This window comes from Crocodylus siamensis, chromosome 6, assembly GCF_052110815.1.
Source record: "Crocodylus siamensis isolate JL-2025a chromosome 6, ASM5211081v1, whole genome shotgun sequence".
NCBI lineage: Eukaryota > Metazoa > Chordata > Crocodylia > Crocodylidae > Crocodylus > Crocodylus siamensis.
Genome location: NC_143400.1, coordinates 12,907,534 through 12,925,904, shown reverse-complemented (window position 1 = coordinate 12,925,904; position 18,371 = coordinate 12,907,534). Strand labels below are relative to the sequence as shown.

The following is an 18,371-nucleotide window of genomic DNA, read 5'->3' as shown; positions in this document are numbered from 1 at the left end:
TAGGGAGAACCCAGGTGGGACCCAGCTGAACATCCCCCCTGCTTCCAGGTCCCTCTACCCCCGGTACCCTGTGCCTGAAGGAGTTTCCCATGGCCGAGCTTGGCGGCCTGTCCCCAGGGCCATGGCCTTGCCGCTTCCCTTCCTAGCTTGTTATTTCCCAAACAAGCCCCCCCCCAGCCGTACCCAGCCCGGCTCAGTTGTCAGGCTAAATATTTTGTGTGTAACATTTGCAAACACAAGTGCTGAGGGCCCAGCCCCGGCCTCTTGTGCCTGGCTAGTGCCTGGCACCCCCCCTGCCCACCCCCATCCAGAGCAGGTGGGAGCCCAGCCCTGGCTCCACCCCGCTGCATCTGGGGCTGGCGCGGGCAGCGCCTTCCCACGCTCAGGTGTGCTGGAGAGCCCGGGGGAACACACCTGCACGCCAGGATCAGGGGAGGGGGCAGTGAGGGACCCCCGTGCCCTGCCCAGGACGGGCATCCGCATTGCAGCCTCAAGCCGTGGGGGCATCTGTGGGCCATGGGGGCCACGCAGCACCCCCGTGCTCTGCATCTCTGGGGAGCCCTGCTGGTCCTCAGCCTCCTCCCACTGGCGCCTGCTCAGGCCACCTCTGAAAGTAAGTACCCCCTCCCCCCCCCAGCCAGCTTGGGGATGCAGCCTGGGGTGCCTGGATAGACAGACGGGGCTTAAGGGGGTCTCTCTGTGCAGCCCCTGGGTGAGGGAGGAGAGGGGAGATGCCTCTGGGATGCTGGAGATGGCAAGGGTCAGAGATGTGGGTTCCCCCCGCTCTTCTGGGTGCCCTCGGGTCACTCTCTGGGCCTCTGTTTCCGCTTCAGCCACCAAGGTCCTGGAGAAGGGGCTACCTTGAGGTTGGGTATGTGCAGCACCAAGCGCGCTGGGGGGCCTTGAAGCTCTGCCACCAGCACCCACCAAGACCTGGGGGAAGTCTCTTTGCTTCCCTGTGCCTCGGTTGCCTTGTGGGGCAATAGCTTCCTTTCTCTTGTCATTTAAGGTTGTTGGCTCTTGGGGGGCTGTCTGTGCCTGGGGTCTGTGTGTGTGGGGGTGGGATTTGAACCTGGAGTCCAGATCATTTCTACCTGAGCTACACGGTGCCATGAGCCTGCAGCATCATGAGTTTTCCAGAACCCAAAGCTGTCTCCACCCTACCCCCACACCCCGACCTGCTCTTGTTCCCATGCAAATAGGCCTCGGGTACCAAAGCCCAGGACCTGGTGCCTGGGCCTGGCTGGATAATCCCCAGGGACCCCTACACCTTGCAGTGAAAGGAGATGAGATGGGTTGGGGGGCAGGGGGGAGATGCTGCAATTCACCGGCCTTTGGGCTGTGCTGGGAAGGATGCGACGGCAGCAGGGAGAGTGAGGTGGAGACGGATAAATAATTCAGGGGGGCAGGGAGCAGTGGAAAGAGATGGGAAAGCGGAAAATTGTAGCTAAGCAGAAGTAGGGGGGATGATGTCAACGGCACTGGGATCGAAGGCGGCCGAGCAGCGAGGGCCAGGCTGGGGCGGATCGGAGGAGAGAGCCAGGAGGGGTGTTTCAGGGCGCCAGGAAGATGGGCCAGCATCGTGGATGAGTATTTGCCATCTGGGGTCTCAGCACTGTAGTTAGGGGCCTGAGTAGCCTTGCCTTCCCATTCCTCGGTTTCCCCATTGGAGTCACGAGAGACGAGGGTCGCCCCATGAGCAGCCAGGCCCCTGGATCTACTCCAGAGTCAGGGCCGTGCAAACAAGAGCAGGATCTGACCCCTGATGGGGCTGGATGGACCCTGTGGGGGGACCGCGCACTGGCTGCGGTACACGGAGGAGGCCGGGCGCAGACCTGGCCCCGGGGCTGGCGCGGTTAATGAGTGATGGCAGTAATTGCCCAGCCGCGGCCTGTTTGCTCCCAACAGCGCTGGGAAAACGACCTGCTGTGGCAGGTGCTGCCGTGGTGCCCACTGCTGTGGCTGGCGCTGTGCCCGAAAGGCAGGGAGGGGGGCAGCAGGGACCACAACTAGGGCAAAGGGGATCAGGCGATGCCATGCACCCCTGACTGGGTCCTGGGCTCTGCACCCCTGCAGATGGAGTGCTACGGAGCCCAACTTGGGTGCCAGGGCAGCTGTGCCCACCCTGCTGCACCCTAGGGCCAAGCCAGGCTCGAGTGCAAGGGATCTTGGGGCTACAGGCTTGTAGGAAGGTATGTAGCCTGCTCTGGGGGCTGGTGGGGATAGCTTTTTCTTTAAAATAAATAAATACATTCTTATTCCAAGCCAAATCGCCCAAATCAAGTCCAAATCCTTGGGTCAGTCCAGAACCATAAGTGGCCTACAACCGACAAATGTCCTTCACCCCAGCCAGGGGCTTCAGATGTTTCCAAATCGTTTGCCAGGAGTCCTATGTGCAGGCCCAAGCCTGGAGGCTTGGGGTTTGGATACCCCCAAGTTTCACCTGCCCTCAGCTATACAGCCACAGGAACAAGCTAGGGAGGAGCCTCCCATTTCCATAAAGTGGTCTTTAAGCCTCAACATCTCAGTGGGCTCTAAAACATGCCAGAAGAACAGTTATCCCTGGGAACACTTAAGAAAAACTGCTTTCATGGACCCAGATACATGGTGTTTCCCCTGCCAGGGATGGCACCTGGGGCGGGGGCATGATAGGGAAATGCAGAGGAAACTCTAGTTTCTTAGGCTGATGCCAGGTGAGCCCCCCTGAGCCCCCCACGCCCCCCTGGAGAACTTGCTCCCTCCCCTCCCAGGTGCATGGCACAGATGGGAGCCCATGGCCCCTGTCTGTCCCTGCTGGCCTCCCCCTGGCCATGCGGGGCTGGCAGAGCCCCCCCCCCCGCCTCAGCCTGCAACATGTTTGGGCTCAAAGCCAAGTTCATCATGTTGATTCCTGGTGTTTACAGTAAATTCTCCTCTGGGTAAGAGGCTGCCCTGGGAGCTGGGTGCTGCAGGCAGCTCAGGCTGGGGTTTGCCCTGGGTGGGGTGTGGCCTGGTATCTCTTCTACCCTGTACCCACATGCATCAGGACCTAGCACCCCAGCTCTGCCAGGGCTCGTCAGAGGAAAGAAAGTGCCTTTAAAATTACCCCTCCTAGAACTTTTGCAGCTAGCAAGGGCCCTGGAGGCTCAGCTATCCCGTAGTGCAGTGCTCTGCGTGGCCCCTGGGCATGCAGTCCTGGCTGCTGTCTGTCCTGAGGCTAGCTGGGGAATGGCAGTGTATTGTACCAGCATCTCTGCCAGCCTCTGCACAAGTCTGCATGCTGCACGGGTCAGCACCTGGCATGGAGCTGGATCCCGCTGGGGCCCCCTAGCCCAGCACGCTGGCCGACAGAGCAGCAAAGTACCCCAAGGACGAAAGCAAGGTGCATGTTTTCTTTCCATGCATGCCCGCAGGGGCTGCAGTCTTGGGCAGGCTTTGCCCTCTTGAGCCCTTGTGACATTGTTGTCTAAAACCCTGGGCCAACGTGCCAGGGAAGCTGCCAGGAACATGTTATCTTTGTGCACGGCGCCGGCTTCGCATGCACGCCGATGTTGCAACGCTGACATGGCTGTGGGAGGCGATGAGAGTCCCTTCGTAAACAGAGGCCACATGCGCCAGACAGGGGCTCGGGGGCCATGAAGTGCCAGCAGGGGCTGCCAGGTGGGGTCTGGCAGTGTTGGGTGGCGGGGGTGCATGCAAGGCAGTTCTGGGGGTGATATCCAGGATGTGGCTGGGAAGGGGGTCCAGCGAAAGCTTTTCCATCCACAAAATGATGTCTTGGGGAGTCTTGGAGGGCTGATTTTTTCAGAGTCAGATGCCCTGGTCATTGGCAGCTTCTATCTCCTCCATGAAACACCTTTGGGATGACCCCAGCAAGGTCCTATCCTAGGCTGTGTCTGCCCCCCATGGTGGCTGAGTAGCCCCTGGCCCTGGAGGCATTTACCCTTCTAGCTTCCTGTGTTGGAGGCTGCAAGCGGGAAAAGACCATGGTCAGATCTTGTTCACTTATGAAGAGCAGGTCTGATCCTGCCTCAAGCAGAGGTTGGACTAGATGTGACCCTGGGAGGTCCCTGCCAGCCCCACAACTCTGTGACTTCTCTGCCCGGGTATGAAAGAGGAGACTGGGTGAGGTGGACCTACGGACTGACTCGGTCCTTGGCAATTCTTCTGTTCTGAGCTAAGGGACTTGGCCACGGCCGCCCCGGTCATCAGTGGCAGGGTGTCCCAGGCCCTCACCCCTGTTTCTTGCAGTCTGCAGCAGCATGGACATCCGGAACGACGCCTCACAGCTGCGGAAGCTGGAGAACTGCACCATCGTGGAGGGCAACCTGCAGATCCTGCTCATGTTCACCACGGGCGCCGAGGACTTCCGGGGCCTGAGCTTCCCGCGCCTGGTCATGGTCACCGAGTACCTGCTGCTTTTCCGCGTCTATGGGCTGGAGAGTCTGCGTGACCTCTTCCCTAACCTCTCGGTCATCCGTGGCACCAGCCTCTTCTTCAACTACGCCCTGGTCATCTTCGAGATGCCGCACCTGCGCGACATCGGCCTCCACAGACTCACCCACGTGCTGCGTGGCTCCGTGCGCATTGAGCGCAACCAGGAGCTCTGCCACCTCTCCACCCTGGACTGGGGGCTGCTGCTGCCCGAGGCAGCCCTGGAGAACAACTACATTGTGGGGAACAAGCTGGCCGAGGAGTGTGCTGATGTCTGCCCTGGCATCTTGGATGTGGAGAAGCCCTGTGCCCAGACCAGTGTCCACGGGCAGCTGGACTATCGCTGTTGGACCTCCAGTTACTGCCAGAGGGGTGAGGAGCTGGGCACTGGGCGGGCATTGTAAGCTGAGCAGGGTGGGCACTGCAAGTTGAGCAAGGTTGACTGGGGAGGGGAGACCCAGGCAATGGAGGGGGAAATCACGGGGGCTGTAGAGAGGGGCTAAGGCTGTGTTTTCCCTTGGGGCATGGCACTGTACCATGGGAGAACACAGCCCCTCGAAGACAGGGGAAATCCTAGCTTTTATTTTTGATGCTTGGAGACATTCCCTCAGGCATTTCTAACCCAATAATGGGGGCCAGAGAGGTTATTGAAGAGGGGATGGAGGGAGATCTGAGTCAGCACGGTCTCTGTATTGCATCCAGTCCTGCCGCTGTCGGAGACGGGCCTACAGGATCTCAAGCTAGACGGACTATGGGTTTCACCCACTCTGATGCTGCTTATGTTCAGGTTTTCTAAACCCTTTCCAATGGTTTAACCAGCCTGCAGAGGGGAGATGAGCCACCCCAGAGGTGGTTGCACTTCTGCAGCCGTGCTGTTACAAACAGGCCCAGGAAAGTGGGATTCATGGGTGAGGTGGTATGAGGTGTGTGCGTGCGTCACAGATCATGCGATTCTGCTATGTGCTGCCCGGGGCACCATCGTGGACTGGCAGCTCTCCTGAGCTAGGGTGAGAAGTTGGGTGATGCCAAGGCCCTTTTTCTGCCTAAAGCTTGGAGCAACCCAGAATCAGGCCCTGTGTCTGCACTCAGAATCAGGACCCCGACTGGGTTTCTGGGCTCCGCCATAGTGCATCCCAAAATGTGAAGGGAATATCATTTAATCCTATTGAATGCAGAGTGCACCGGTACAGACCGCTACAAAGGAAAGCCCTGATTGACTATCAGCCTGTGGGGCCATGGCATTGATTTTAGTGGGGCCAAGATATCACCCAGTCCATCCCAAATAATAATTCAAGGGGGAATGTCCTTTCCAGCCAGGGTGAGGGTGGGGGGGGATGCTGTGAGCCCAGTATAAATGTGCTTCTCTCCCTAGGGAAATACTTTCTAATGCTCTTAGAAAGTATGGGGCTTTAAAGTGGTCTAACTGGGTTTGCAATTGGGATTGTACTGAGGTGGTAAAGAAACAGTTGGTTCCTGCACTGGGAGTGGTGGAGCAAATCCAGTTAGCCGAGTATAATGCCCTGTCCTCTACCAGGAGTGTTAGAAAGTGTTTCCCTATGGAGAGAAGCATGTTTAAAACCCACAAGGGGCTCCGCCTTTCTGGCCACCTCTTCTGCCGTCCTGCCCCTCGTAGGGAGAAGAGGAACCTGCTAGTGCTCTTGGCCCTGTGCACCTGGAAAGGTTTAGTTTGGGCTCCAGAGGATCTATTCTTTGCAGTGGCAAGTTTGTTTGCTCTCACGTTGGGCACCCGGTGCCAGTGGACACTGGGTAAAGATGCAAAGAGGAAAAACCGCCAGGGCAGGTGGAGGAGATGCCTGTGGGCTGAGCAGCTCCGAGGTCCAGAGCGGGGCCTGGGCTGGCATCAGCATGTTTCTACAAATGATCATTATGGAGAGACAAAAAACCCCAAAGAATATATCTATCTAGACAAAATCAAGACCGTGTACAAGTGCCCAGAGACAGGAGCTACAAACTGTCCTAGGGACCCGCAGGGTCACTGAGGCTTCTCCTCTCCTGGGCATGTCCCAGCAGGAGGTGACAATTCAACGTGGCCGTCGCTAAAAGGAGCTTAACGCAGAGAGAGAGGGGGGAGTGGGTGGTCCCTGGGAGACAGCATGTGTGTGTGGGTGGGATGGGGTGCAGAGGTACAGCCTTGGGGTGCCCTGAGGTCTGGGTTCCTCCATCCCAGCCCTGTCTGGGTTTCTGTCCCAGCCCCCCAGAGAGGCAGCAGAGGCTGGGGCCAAGGCTCCCTGCAGCTGCGGGTGTAATCAGACCCATTGTGTATCCACCAGGGCCCTGCTGCCGTGTTTGCCCAGCGGAGGGGTAAATACAGCCCGGGTTGCAGCTGGTTTTCTGTAAACAGACAGCCTGCCATGGGGTATACACTGTCAACACAGATCCTTATCAGCTGCAGCCTCCATATACACACAGGGCAATCCCTCCATCCCTGCTTCCCCTCCCTCTATCCATTCCTCCACTCCTGCCCTTCCTACCCCGCTCTCTCTTTCTCCCCTTTCCCATCCCTCAGATCCCTGCTGTTTCAGGACACAGACTCCCACAATCTTCCAAGCTGGGAGTGCAGCAAAGCTCTTGTTTCAGGCTCTCAGCAGACTCAGGAAGCAAGTTACTGGGGAGAGCAAAGAGGCTGATGCCATCCCCATCCCCTGAGCACTTAATTCTTGCTCTCTTGCTGCCTCTAGTGTGCCCGTGTGGGGCCGGCGGGGCCTGCACCGTGACTGGGGAGTGCTGCCACGAGGAGTGCCTGGGGGGCTGCAGCCGGGCGCGGGACAGCGGGGCCTGTGTGGCCTGCCGCCACTTCCGCTTCCAGGGACGCTGCCTGCCCGCCTGCCCGGCCCGCACCTACCAGTACGAGGGCTGGCGCTGTGTGACGGCCGAGTACTGTGCCAGCCTGCGCAAGGTCTCCGAGAACCCGCGCGACGCCTCCAAGTTCGTCATCCACCAGCACCAGTGCCTCTCCGAGTGCCCGCCTGGCTACAGCCGCAATGAGAGCAGGTCAGCACCCACCAAACACCACCCCTATACATCTAACCCTGGGGCCAAATCCAGATGCTTCCTACTGCAGCTACACCCCGGTGGTTACATCCAGGGCCCCTCCCAGCCCCTAGGCTCCATGCCTCTCTGCAGGGAGTCAGGGCATGGATCTGGTGTCCCACGCTCGCTCTGTGCCCTGCACCCCTGGCTGGGGCAGGGGGGTCCAGCGGAGGCTGTGCCTGTGACTCCCTACCCTTGCCTTCTCCCGCAGCATCTTCTGCCACAGGTGCGAGGGGCTGTGCCCCAAGGAGTGCAAGGTGGGCACCAAGACCATCGACTCCACGCGGGCGGCACAGGAGCTGGCCGGCTGCACCCTCCTCGAGGGCAGCCTCATCCTCAACATCCGCCGGGGCTGTGAGTGCTCCCTGCCCCCTGCCCTGCTCTCTGCCACTACCCCACACCACATCCCATTCCCCCATGTCTCCAGCCTGCCAGGGTTGGAAGGGGTGGCAGGGCGGTGGTGGGGGGAAGCTGAGTCTTGCCCCTCAGCAGCGATGCCCGTGGGTGGACAAGTCTGCTGAGTCTCAGCACGCTTGGGGTGAGGGTGGGATGGAACCCAGGAGCCCTGCCCCCCTCCCCTGGACCCCCCTGATGGGCTCTTGCCTTCTCTGTGCCCAGACAACCTGGCCTCCGAGCTGCAGAGCAGCCTGGGGCTCATTGAGACCATCACGGGCTTCCTGAAGATCAAGCACTCCTTCGCCCTCGTCTCCTTGTCCTTCTTCAAGAACCTCAAGCTCATCCGTGGGGACTCCATGGTGGACGGGTGAGAGGCCCCCTCCACCCCCTCCTCAGTTGGTTGGGAGCTGCAGGGCTCTGGTGGGGCTGGTGCCTTCCTCTAAGCATCAGGCCTGTTGGGTGGGAGAGCACAGCTGTGCCCGGGGCCCAGGGATCTGCTCCTGGGCAGGGGTAGCAGGGACGGGGTGGGAGGCTGCAGGACAGGGTGCCCTGGCGTGGGTGTGCAAGACACTGGGACACGTGGCATCTGTATGTGCGTGTGTGAAAGGGGTTCGTGTGCAAGTGTGTGGGGGTGACCACCCACATCTCTGCCTTGGTATGTGAGCACACTGCAAGGTGTGTGTGTTGTCTGTATGTATGCATTACTTCTGTGTGTGCATATGTGCACATTGCTAGGGTGTGTGTGTGGTACGATTGTCCCTTTTGTATGCATTGGCATGTATGTGTATACACATATGTGTGCTTCTGTGTGTAGATGCATGCTGAGTGCATTGTGCGTGTGGGTATACAAGTGTGTGTGCAAGTGTGTGTGCATACGCGTGGGTGCATGTTGTCTGAGTGCATTGTATGTATATAAAATCGTGTGTGCACGTGCCTGTGTGCATGCAGTCTGTGTGAGCGCACTGCATGTGTATACAAATGTGTGTACTTCTGTGTGTGTGTGCATGTGCCTGGGTGCCTGCTGTGCATGCAGTGTGCATTTGCTTCTGTGTAAGTGGCTGCTCCACACATGTGAATGCACTGTGTGCACATGTGTGGATGTTCCTACACACTTGGGTGCATGATACTGGTATGAGTGTACTCTGTGCGTGTGAGCACGTGGATGCTCTGTTGCACAAGTGTTTGTGCTTCTGCGCATACTCCTGTGTGTGTGTGTGTGTGTGTGTGTGTGTGTGTGTGTGTGTGTGTGAGACCTGCTCTCTGGGGACCCCATCTGATCCTGCCCCTCTCCCCCCGGCTGCAGGAATTACACCCTATATGTGCTGGACAACCAGAACCTGCAGCAGTTGTGGGACTGGGGCCACCACACGCTCTCCATCCCCGTGGGCAAGATGTACTTCGCCTTCAACCCCAAGCTCTGCCTGGCTGAGATCTACCGCATGGAGGAGGTCACAGGCACCAAGGGTCGGCAGAACAAGGCTGAGATCAACCCCCGCACCAATGGGGACCGCGCCAGCTGTGAGTGCCCCTGCCCTTACCCACCTGGGGTGGGGGGTTGCCATCCAGTGCCCTTCTGCCACGGTCCTTTCCACCCCTTTTGCCATCAGCACCACCATTCCCCCCCCTGCACACACACTTGTACACGCCCACAGCGCACTCATACAGACAGCTTGCACCCAGGCACACACACAGAAGCATGCACACTTTTACACCCACACCCACACACACAGTGCACTCAGATAGCATGCACTCACACCCACACACACGCGCAAGCACATACCTATGTCTACACAGACACACCAATGCATGCAAAAGGGACAATCATACTGCCCCACTCCGGTAGGTCCGGGGAGGTCTCCCCCTTCTGTCCTGACCTGGGTGGTAGATGCATGAGCTGGGTAAGTCTCAGTGCATCCCAGGGCAGGGGAGGTGGTAGATCTCTATGCCCACAGTTGCCAACCCCGAGCCGCCTGCCTCTATCATTGTAGGCAAGACCCAGCGGCTGCGCTTCGTCTCCAACATCACTGAGTCCGACCGCATCTTCCTGCAGTGGGAGCGGTACCGCCCCCCTGAGTACCGCGACCTGCTCAGCTTCATTGTCTACTACAAGGAGTCGTGAGTGCCCAGGACCCGGGAAAGAACCCCCCTCCCCCCCCCCCCAAAAGGCCACAGCCCCCGATGCCCGGTGGGGATGCTGCTCCTCTACAGCATTCGCAGGAATGCAGGATGGATGGGGTCCTTGTGGACCACCCCCATCCACCCTGAGTCAGTCAAGAGGCAGCTGGCAGGCTTGGCTCTGCCTTAGGGCACCCCAGGGCTCCCCTCTTTCTGCCTGGGCTGGTGGGGTGGGGTTGCTGCATGCTGTTTTCTCCCCAGAGGTAGCTGCATCATGTATGTGCATATGGGATGCAGAAGTGGCTTTGGCATCCCAAAGCACTGCACCAGGGTGCGGTTGCTGCACACCATTCCCTCCCCAGAGGCGGTTGCATCATATATGTGCATATATGATGCAGAGGTGGCTTTGGCATCCCAAAATGCTGCACTGGGGTGAGGTTGCTGCATGCCGTTCCTCCCCAGAAGTGGCTGCATCATGCATGGGTGTATGTGACGCAGCAGTGGCTTCAGGATCCTGTGAAGTGTTGCACCAGGGTGGGGTTGCTGCATCCCATTCCCTCCCCAGATGTGGCTGCATCATGTATGTGCATACAGGATGCAGAGGTGTGAAGCAGGTTCCATGCCGCACCCCAGAGCCAGCTGTGCATCTGGGGCCATCAGATCCCAGAGGCAGCTGCATCTCTGTCCTGCAAGCAGTCGTAGGAGGGGGCCGAGTCCCAGCCAGGAGGCGGGAGGAGGGGAGTTTGTGGCCCTCCATATGCTGATCCCCGCTGGGGGGGTGGGGTGGTCCAGGCCCTTCCAGAACGTGACGGAGTATGTGGGCCAAGATGCCTGCGGGGCTCACAGCTGGAACGTGGTGGATGTAGAGCTGCCCCTGCACAGCGACCAGGACCCCGGTGTGGCGCTGCTGGGCCTGAAGCCCTGGACGCAGTATGCCCTCTTTGTCCGCGCCATCCCCCTCACCACGGCAGAGGAAGGCCGCAACTATGGGGCACAGAGCGAGGTGGTCTACATCCGCACCCTGCCAGCAGGTAGGGGTGCCAGGGCACGTCCCGCTACCTGTTAGGTTGCTTCAGAGGATAACAACCAGCTACCGCTGCCAGCTAATGGAGCTGTGGCAAGTGAGGTCTGGGTCCTGGGTGCAGATCCTCCAGGGTGAGGGCCCCATCCTGGGAGCTTCTGCACTTCTGCTGGGGTAGAGGGCGCAGGGGTGCTATGGATGACCCAGGCCTAGGCAGGATCAGGCCCCCAGGGAAGAACAGGGGCAGATGGGGATGCAGAGGGGATGCGGGGGGGTCATGCCGTGGTGTCCCACAGCCCCGACAGTGCCACGGGATGTCATCTCCATGTCCAACTCCTCGTCCCACATCATCGTGCGCTGGAAGCCGCCCACGCAGCGCAACGGGAACATCACCTACTACCTGGTGCTGTGGCAGCAGTTGGCGGAGGACGCCGACCTCTATGTCAACGACTACTGCCACAAAGGTCAGCGCGGGCGGGCGCCAGGGGCCACCTCCCTGCCATGGGCTACGCGCCTGGGTCCTCCCTACCCAGCAGGGGTGCCAGGGGGCAGGGTTACCCAGACCTGGGGCTTACAAGGGATGCCAGGGGGCGGGGTTTACCTAGGTGGAGGGGTGGGGCTTACAAGGGATGCCTGGGGTGGGGCTTATGAAGGTAGAGTTCCAATGGGTGGGGCTTCCAAGGGGTACCAGGGGGTGGGACTTGCAAGGGATGCCGGGGGCGGGGCTTATTAAGGTGTAGTCCCAAGGGGCGGAGCTTACTAGGGGTGCCAGGGGGTGGGTGGGGCTTAGCTGCTTGGTCTCCCGGGTCCATCCCAGGCACTGTGGGGGGGTGGCAGGTGGGCACAGAGGAGGTGCCTCCTGCTCACCGCACCGGCTCTGCACCGTGGCCCAGGCCTGAAGCTGCCAACTAGCAGTGCGGACACCCGCTTTGACGTGGAGGGCAGCGAGGGCCCCGAGGACGAGGAGGCGGCCGAGGAGCGGTGCTGCCCCTGCCACCTGGCCGACGGGCAGCTGCACATGGGCGGCGAGGCCGTCTCCTTCCAAAAGAAGTTTGAGAACTTTTTGCACAACTCGATCATCATCCCCAGGTGCTGGGGGTCTTGGGGGTCCTTGCCTCTGGGCACAAGGGTCTGGGGGATGCCACAGGGTGCCTGGGCCAGGCAGAGCGGAGGGGTGCGGAGGGCAGTGGGGTGTCTAGCTGAGAAGCCAGGACTCCTGGGTTCCCTTTGGGGTGGGGCTGCCTGTGACCATACTTTGTTTATCCCATGAGGGTGCCTGGGGTGCCAGGACCCTCTGGGCAGTTTCCCGGCTCTGTCTTTCCAGACCCCCCTGGAAGGTGACATCGGTGAACAAGAACCCGCAGAGGTGAGTAGAGAACCTGCTTGGTAGAAGAAAACTCCAGGAAGAGAACCCAGGAATCCTGGCTCGCTCTAGCTGCGTGACCCGCTTGCTCCTCCGGGACCCAGGAGTCCTGCCTTGACCTAACTGTTAATGAACCCCTGAGGTCTGGGAGGGACCTAGGAGTCCCCCAGCCCACTCGGCTTTCACCGCTCTCCCCTGTAGGACCCCGAAGAGGCGTCGGGACGTCTTGGCTGTGACCAGCTCTGGCCACGTGCTGCCCAACGCGCCGTCCTCGGAGCCCCGGGGGAATCTGTCTGGCCCGCAGCGCGGGGGCATGAGCCCCAAGGCTGAGCCCGACTTCCAGATCTTCGAGGACAAGGTGCTGCGGGACCGGACGGTGCTGTCTCAGCTGCGCCACTTCACCGAGTACCGCATTGACATCCATGCCTGCAACCACGCTGCCCACACCGTGGGCTGCAGCGCCGCCACCTTCGTCTTCGCCAGGACCATGCCCAAGCGTACGGCCTGCACCGAGGAGAGGGGATGGGGGCACCATGCAGCAAATCCACTCTGCCCCTGGAGACCGGAGTTCGAATCCTGGTTTCCATCCATGCAATGACTTTCTTGGTCTCGGCTTCATGGCAGCTTGGAGGGATCCCTCCCAGGCAGTGCTCGTGTGTGGGACCCCCAGATTTGTAGGGGTCCATGGGTCAGGGCAGCGATGGATGCAGTTGTAGGGCCCCATGAGGGTCCAAGAGGAATCCCTCAGGCCCATGCCACCTGCCTGGCCCTACAGGAGAGGCTCTGGGCAGCATTGGGGCTGTCAGACCTGCTCCCACAGCTCTGATCCCTCTCTTCTCCCCCTCCAGTGGAAGCAGACAACATCCCCGGGAACGTCACCTGGGAGCCAGCCAGCAAGAACAGTGTCCTGCTGCGCTGGGAGCAGCCGCACAACCCCAATGGGCTCATCCTCAAGTATGAGATCAAGTACAGCCGGGAGACCGAGGTGAGTCCCACTCCTTCCCCCAGCCCCTGCCTGTGCCCCTGTCTTGATGCCTGGGTTCTGCACCCACTGACCGTACGCCCCACACCCTTTGCCTCCCGCCCTGAGGGTCTTTGGGGCCGAGGCTGCCTCTCCCTTGGGGTTGGTACAGCACTTGGCATGCTGCAAGGGAAGCAGGCCCCGCGTCCCCGTGCCCTTCTTCAGCCTGTCTCTGCTCTGCCCCAGAACGTATCCACAGTGGTGTGCGTCTCCCGGCACCGCTATGCAAAATATGGCGGTGTCCACCTCGCCCTGCTTCAGCCAGGGAACTACTCAGCCAAGGTCCGGGCCACCTCGCTGGCTGGAAATGGCTCCTGGACTGGCCTGGTCAAATTTTACATCCTGGGCCCAGGTGAGTGGGGCGCAGGTCCAGCTGAGGGGTGCTCATGGTGCCGCAGGACTCACCAGGGCAGGGGGTTTTTTGGCTTCCCACCCATCTGTAAAGGCTGGGTTTATTTCTACCCCCTGCCCTGACAGTGGAGGAAGAGTCTGGGGGCATCTACGTGCTGCTGACTGTCATGCCCATCCTGCTCATGGTACTCATCACCTGCCTGGCTGTCTTCGTCTTCTTCTACAACAAGAAGAGGTAATGTGCAGGGGTCCCGAGTTGCGCTGAGATCATGTCCAAACCAGGCCAGTGGGGATGGGGGTGGGGGCCAGGCTGCACGGAGCTGAGACCCACCTGCCTTCCCCAGCCTGGGCTCTCTGGAGGGCTCAGAGGGCCTGATCCTGCCTGGGGGTGATGCTTGGGCCTGATTCTGCCCCCCTTGGGCACCTGTTTGCAGCAGGGTCAGATGGTGTTAGGTCCTGCTGGGGGGTTCAGCAGGGAGCAGGGTGGGAGCTGTGACCCTCTGGCGAGACCCTCACCCTTGCCCTCTCCCCTTGGCAGGAACAGCGATGGGTACCCCAGCGGCACACTCTACGCCTCGGTCAACCCTGAGTACTTCAGCACCTCCAACAGTACGTACGGCTCCCAGAAACTGCTTGGGGCAGGGGGAAATTGAGGCACACAGCTGGGAAGGGCCAGGTTGAGTTGCAACTCACCCCCTTGCAGCATCCCAGACCCAGAAAGGGGTCTTGGGGCAGGGCAGGGGGATGGATGCAATGGTGGCTCAGCACCCGAAGTCCACAACTCCCCAAGCCAGCAGCAACAGTAGGCTTTTATCCCCCATCCGCACCTCAGTGTATGTCCTGGATGAGTGGGAAGTGTCACGGGACAAGATCACGGTGATCCGGGAGCTGGGGCAGGGCTCCTTCGGCATGGTGTACGAGGGCATTGCCCGTGGCCTGGAGAAGGAGGGCGAGGAGACCCAGGTGGCCCTGAAGACCGTCAATGAGCTGGCCACCATGCGGGAGCGTATCGAGTTCCTCAATGAAGCCTCCGTCATGAAGGCCTTCAAGTGCCACCATGTGGTAGGGGACCCAGGGGACCCAGTGGAGGGTCTCGGGGAGGCCTGGACAATCCACGTTCCAGCTAGCCCCCATAGCCACAGCTCCTGCCCTGATGCCACATCACCGCTCCCTAGGTCCGTCTCCTCGGCGTGGTGTCGCAGGGCCAGCCTGCCCTGGTCATCATGGAGCTGATGACCCGCGGGGACCTGAAAAGCTACCTCCGGTCTCTCCGCCCTGACGCTGAGGTGAGAGGCTGCAGCCAGTATCCAGCTGGGTGGAGGGTGGAGAACGGCACGGGATGGGGGCCAAGCCACAGGTGGTGATGGGGGCAGGAGGAAGCTGCTCAGGGTGGTGCATTTAGGGCAGGTGGATGGTGCATCATGGTGTTGGACTGAGCTTGGGGGCAGGGGTGGGGGTCTCACACTGGCTGGGGACAGCCTGGGCAGGAGAGACTTACCATGTACTGCCCCAGCTGAGGCCGTGGCACCTGACTTAGATGGGGCCTGCCCACCCACCCCTCCTATTCCTCATTTCATCTATCCACCCAACCCTCCATCTACCCAATCCTCTATCCATCCACCCAACCCTCCAGCCAGCCAGCCAGCCAGCCAGCCATCCACCCAACCCTCCAGCCATCCATCCGTCCACCCAACCCTCCAGCCATCCATCCATCTATCCATCTGCCCAACTCTCCCTCCATCAGTCTTCCCAACCATCTTGAGGCAGGCATGTTATCCCAGACAGACCTACCCACTCCTTCTGGGGGGAACATGTGCTTGATGGGGCTCTGGGTCGGTACAGCACCTGGCACCCTGCTTGCGGGTGCTCCCCCACCCAGCACACCTTGCAGCCTCTGGGCCTCCGCTCCACAAGCTTCTTCCCCTAGAGCCTTCCTGGCGGGGAGAGGCTGCCCTGATCCCACTAGGCCCCCTGCCCATCTGTCCTCCCTTGGTGTCTCCCAGAACAACCCCGGGCTGCCGCCCCCCTCGCTGAAGACCATGATCCAGATGGCGGGGGAGATCGCCGATGGCATGGCATACCTGAACGCCAAGAAGTTCGTGCACCGCGACCTCGCCGCGCGCAACTGCATGGTGTCCGAGGACTTCACCGTCAAGATTGGAGGTGGGGGCAGTGGGACAGGGGCTCTCGGGTCTGCTCCCAGCAGGAGCTGTACAGATCTGGGGGGGTGTGTTCTGGCCTGGTGACCCCCCTGCCTTCCTGCGCCCAGATTTCGGCATGACCCGGGACATCTATGAAACGGACTATTACCGCAAGGGTGGGAAGGGGCTGCTGCCTGTGCGCTGGATGTCCCCCGAGGCCCTGAAGGACGGGCTTTTCAACACCCACTCGGATGTCTGGTAGGTGCCTCCCCTCTCCTGGATGGATGGATGGTCTGGCAAGCTTCCCAGCGGGGAGCGGTGTGTGGCCAGGGGGACATGGCCGGCAGGGGCTGTGACGTGGTGCCATGTCCCCAGGTCCTTCGGCGTGGTGCTGTGGGAGATTGCCACGCTGGCTGAGCAGCCCTACCAGGGCATGTCCAATGAGCAGGTGCTGCACTTCGTCATGGACAACGGCGTCCTCGAGCGGCCTGAGAACTGCCCTGAGAAGCTGTGAGCTGATGCCCAACCCCCTCTGTGTCCCGGGTCTGGTAGCCTCCTCTCTGGGCCTGATTTTGTGGGCACCCAGGTCCCAGGGTGGGCATCAGCTTTGCATCCTTGCAGAGCTGCATGGGGTCCTTCTCTGGGGCTGGGGAGGGGCAGGGGTCTGGGGTGTGCTGACCCCCCTCTCTCCCCAGCCACGAGCTGATGCGCTGGTGCTGGCAGCAGAACCCGCGGCAGCGCCCGTCCTTCACCCAGCTGCTGGGCCGCATCCAGGACGACATGAGCCCGGCCTTCCGGCGCCTCTCCTTCTTCTACAGCTCTGAGAACCAGCGCCGCGGCTCCAGCGAGGCCCCTGACGCTGAGGCTGATGCGCTGCTGGTGGAGGAGACCCCCTGCTCCCCCAAGGACCCAAACCTGGGCCAGGGCCAGCCGGGAGACTGCTCGCACATGAACGGGACATCCTGCCTCTGAGAGCCCTGCCCGGCCCCTGGAGCTGCCCCCATCCCCCCCAGGGGACTCTCTGCTCAGGATCAGGGCCATCCACCCTGGAGCACATCTGGGTCGGGAGCTGATCTTCCTCCTCTCCCGCGGGGACAGTCCTGGCAGGCTGTGCAAGAGCTGGGCTGCGGGGGCTCCAAGCTGGCTGTGCACCCATGCACATGCATGTGCAAGCAGACATGGGTCACCCTACACCTGTGCTCAGATTACAGCTCCAGGCTGTGTGCAGGGCCTCCCCAGTTGGATGATGGAGACGCTGGGACCCCCATGCCTTGGCCCGGGCTGGGCCGGACACTGGGGAGGGGGTCTCCCCTCCTGCCTTGTTTCTTTCTCAGCTGTGTGGGGGGCTCAGAGGTTTCCCTTAGACTGAGCTGGCTACTTCCCTGGCAGGGACCCTGGGGCTGCGCTGCACCAGCCAAAGAGATTTTCTGTGCTGGGGATGCTGGAAGCTCCCTCTAGCACGGGCTGGCGGGGAAGGGGCTGGACGACCCCTGGTGCAGACCTTGCACCCCTGGGTATTCAGCCAGAGCCCGGGCAGGGAGCTGGGCACTGTGCTGCTACCTGCCTCAGGCCTCCTGGGCCTGGGTGGCAGTTCCCCAGCAGCAGTCGGCGGCTGTTACCCCATGTAAGGGCAGGCTGCTCCAGAGCTGGGTGTTGCAGGGGGGTCACACACCAGACCCATGCAACGGGCCAAGGGCTGGGGTCTTTGCATGGCTGGGGTGGGGGCAGCATCTCCAGCACGTGGCAACCAGGATGGGGCCAGCAGAGCCGCGGGGTGCAGCAGCTGGGCTGGCTCCTGCTTGCACCAGCCGTGCTTGCTCATTCCCACACAGTTGCATGGAGCTGGGGGGCAGCTGGGTGGCTGGCGGGGGGTGCCGAACTGAGCCATCCTCTCTGGACTGGGAACCCCAGACCTGGGGCCAGGGCTGGGCTGGAGGCTGCATGGAGGGGTCCGCGGCCGCCAGAGACGGCGTGCAGGGGCAGCGCTGACCCGGCTCTGTCTTTCTGGTGCTGTTCAGTAAAGAGGACGGGGCGCTGAGGCCCCAAGCATAGCCAGCTCCTCCATGTCTGTGTGTGCGCCTCAGCTTTCCTCCTCACCAAGAGACCGGGGGCAGGCCCCAAGGCAAGCGCGGGGTCCCAAACCTCCCCCCACTTCCAGGATGGGGCTGAGGACCATTTGTGGGAGCTCAGGCTGAGAACTGCCCTGCTCATGGCATGTCAGGGGAGCTCCCAGGGCTGCAGCTTCTGTTTCTTCTGGAGTCGAGTGTGACCTGCCACCCCGTTGTGCCCTGGCCCCGGGCACCAAACACCTCAGCAGCCCCATTAACCACGCACTTTGGAGCCTGGGACCTCCTCACATGGTTAATGAGTAACCCCCGGCCCCGTGTCTGTGACCCCCTGCAGGGCAGAAGCAGAAGGGGGGCGACATGGTGGGGAATTAATGAGTGACGGGCAGGAAGGATTAACCCCAGAGGGGCACCAGGCTGGAAGGCAAAGCAG

General features: G+C 61.0%; 1 protein-coding gene across 1 annotated transcript; it reads left to right on the top strand.

Moving 5' to 3' along the window:
* The first annotated feature begins 316 nt into the window (after positions 1 to 316).
* INSRR (insulin receptor related receptor) lies at positions 317 to 17,890 on the top strand. The gene is made up of 22 exons (XM_090053137.1): positions 317 to 613; positions 4,231 to 4,785; positions 7,113 to 7,425; positions 7,676 to 7,818; positions 8,083 to 8,227; positions 9,164 to 9,378; positions 9,849 to 9,975; positions 10,768 to 11,006; positions 11,293 to 11,460; positions 11,890 to 12,085; positions 12,321 to 12,362; positions 12,561 to 12,856; positions 13,208 to 13,344; positions 13,567 to 13,732; positions 13,858 to 13,966; positions 14,270 to 14,340; positions 14,564 to 14,793; positions 14,907 to 15,017; positions 15,735 to 15,894; positions 16,001 to 16,130; positions 16,248 to 16,382; positions 16,568 to 17,890. The coding sequence occupies exons 1-22, from the start codon at positions 517 to 519 to the stop codon at positions 16,842 to 16,844; spliced, it is 4,062 nt and encodes a 1,353-aa protein (XP_089909263.1). The 5' UTR covers positions 317 to 516; the 3' UTR covers positions 16,845 to 17,890.
* The last annotated feature ends 481 nt before the right edge of the window (positions 17,891 to 18,371 follow it).

Bases quoted from the DNA above. Each gene is read 5' to 3' on its own strand.
- INSRR (XM_090053137.1), top strand. From the start codon at position 517: ATGGGGGCCACGCAGCACCCCCGTGCTCTGCATCTCTGGGGAGCCCTG. The intron at 9,379-9,848 runs GTGAGTGCCCCT...CTATCATTGTAG, and splicing joins CAATGGGGACCGCGCCAGCT to GCAAGACCCAGCGGCTGCGC. The intron at 13,733-13,857 runs GTGAGTGGGGCG...CTGCCCTGACAG, and splicing joins ATTTTACATCCTGGGCCCAG to TGGAGGAAGAGTCTGGGGGC.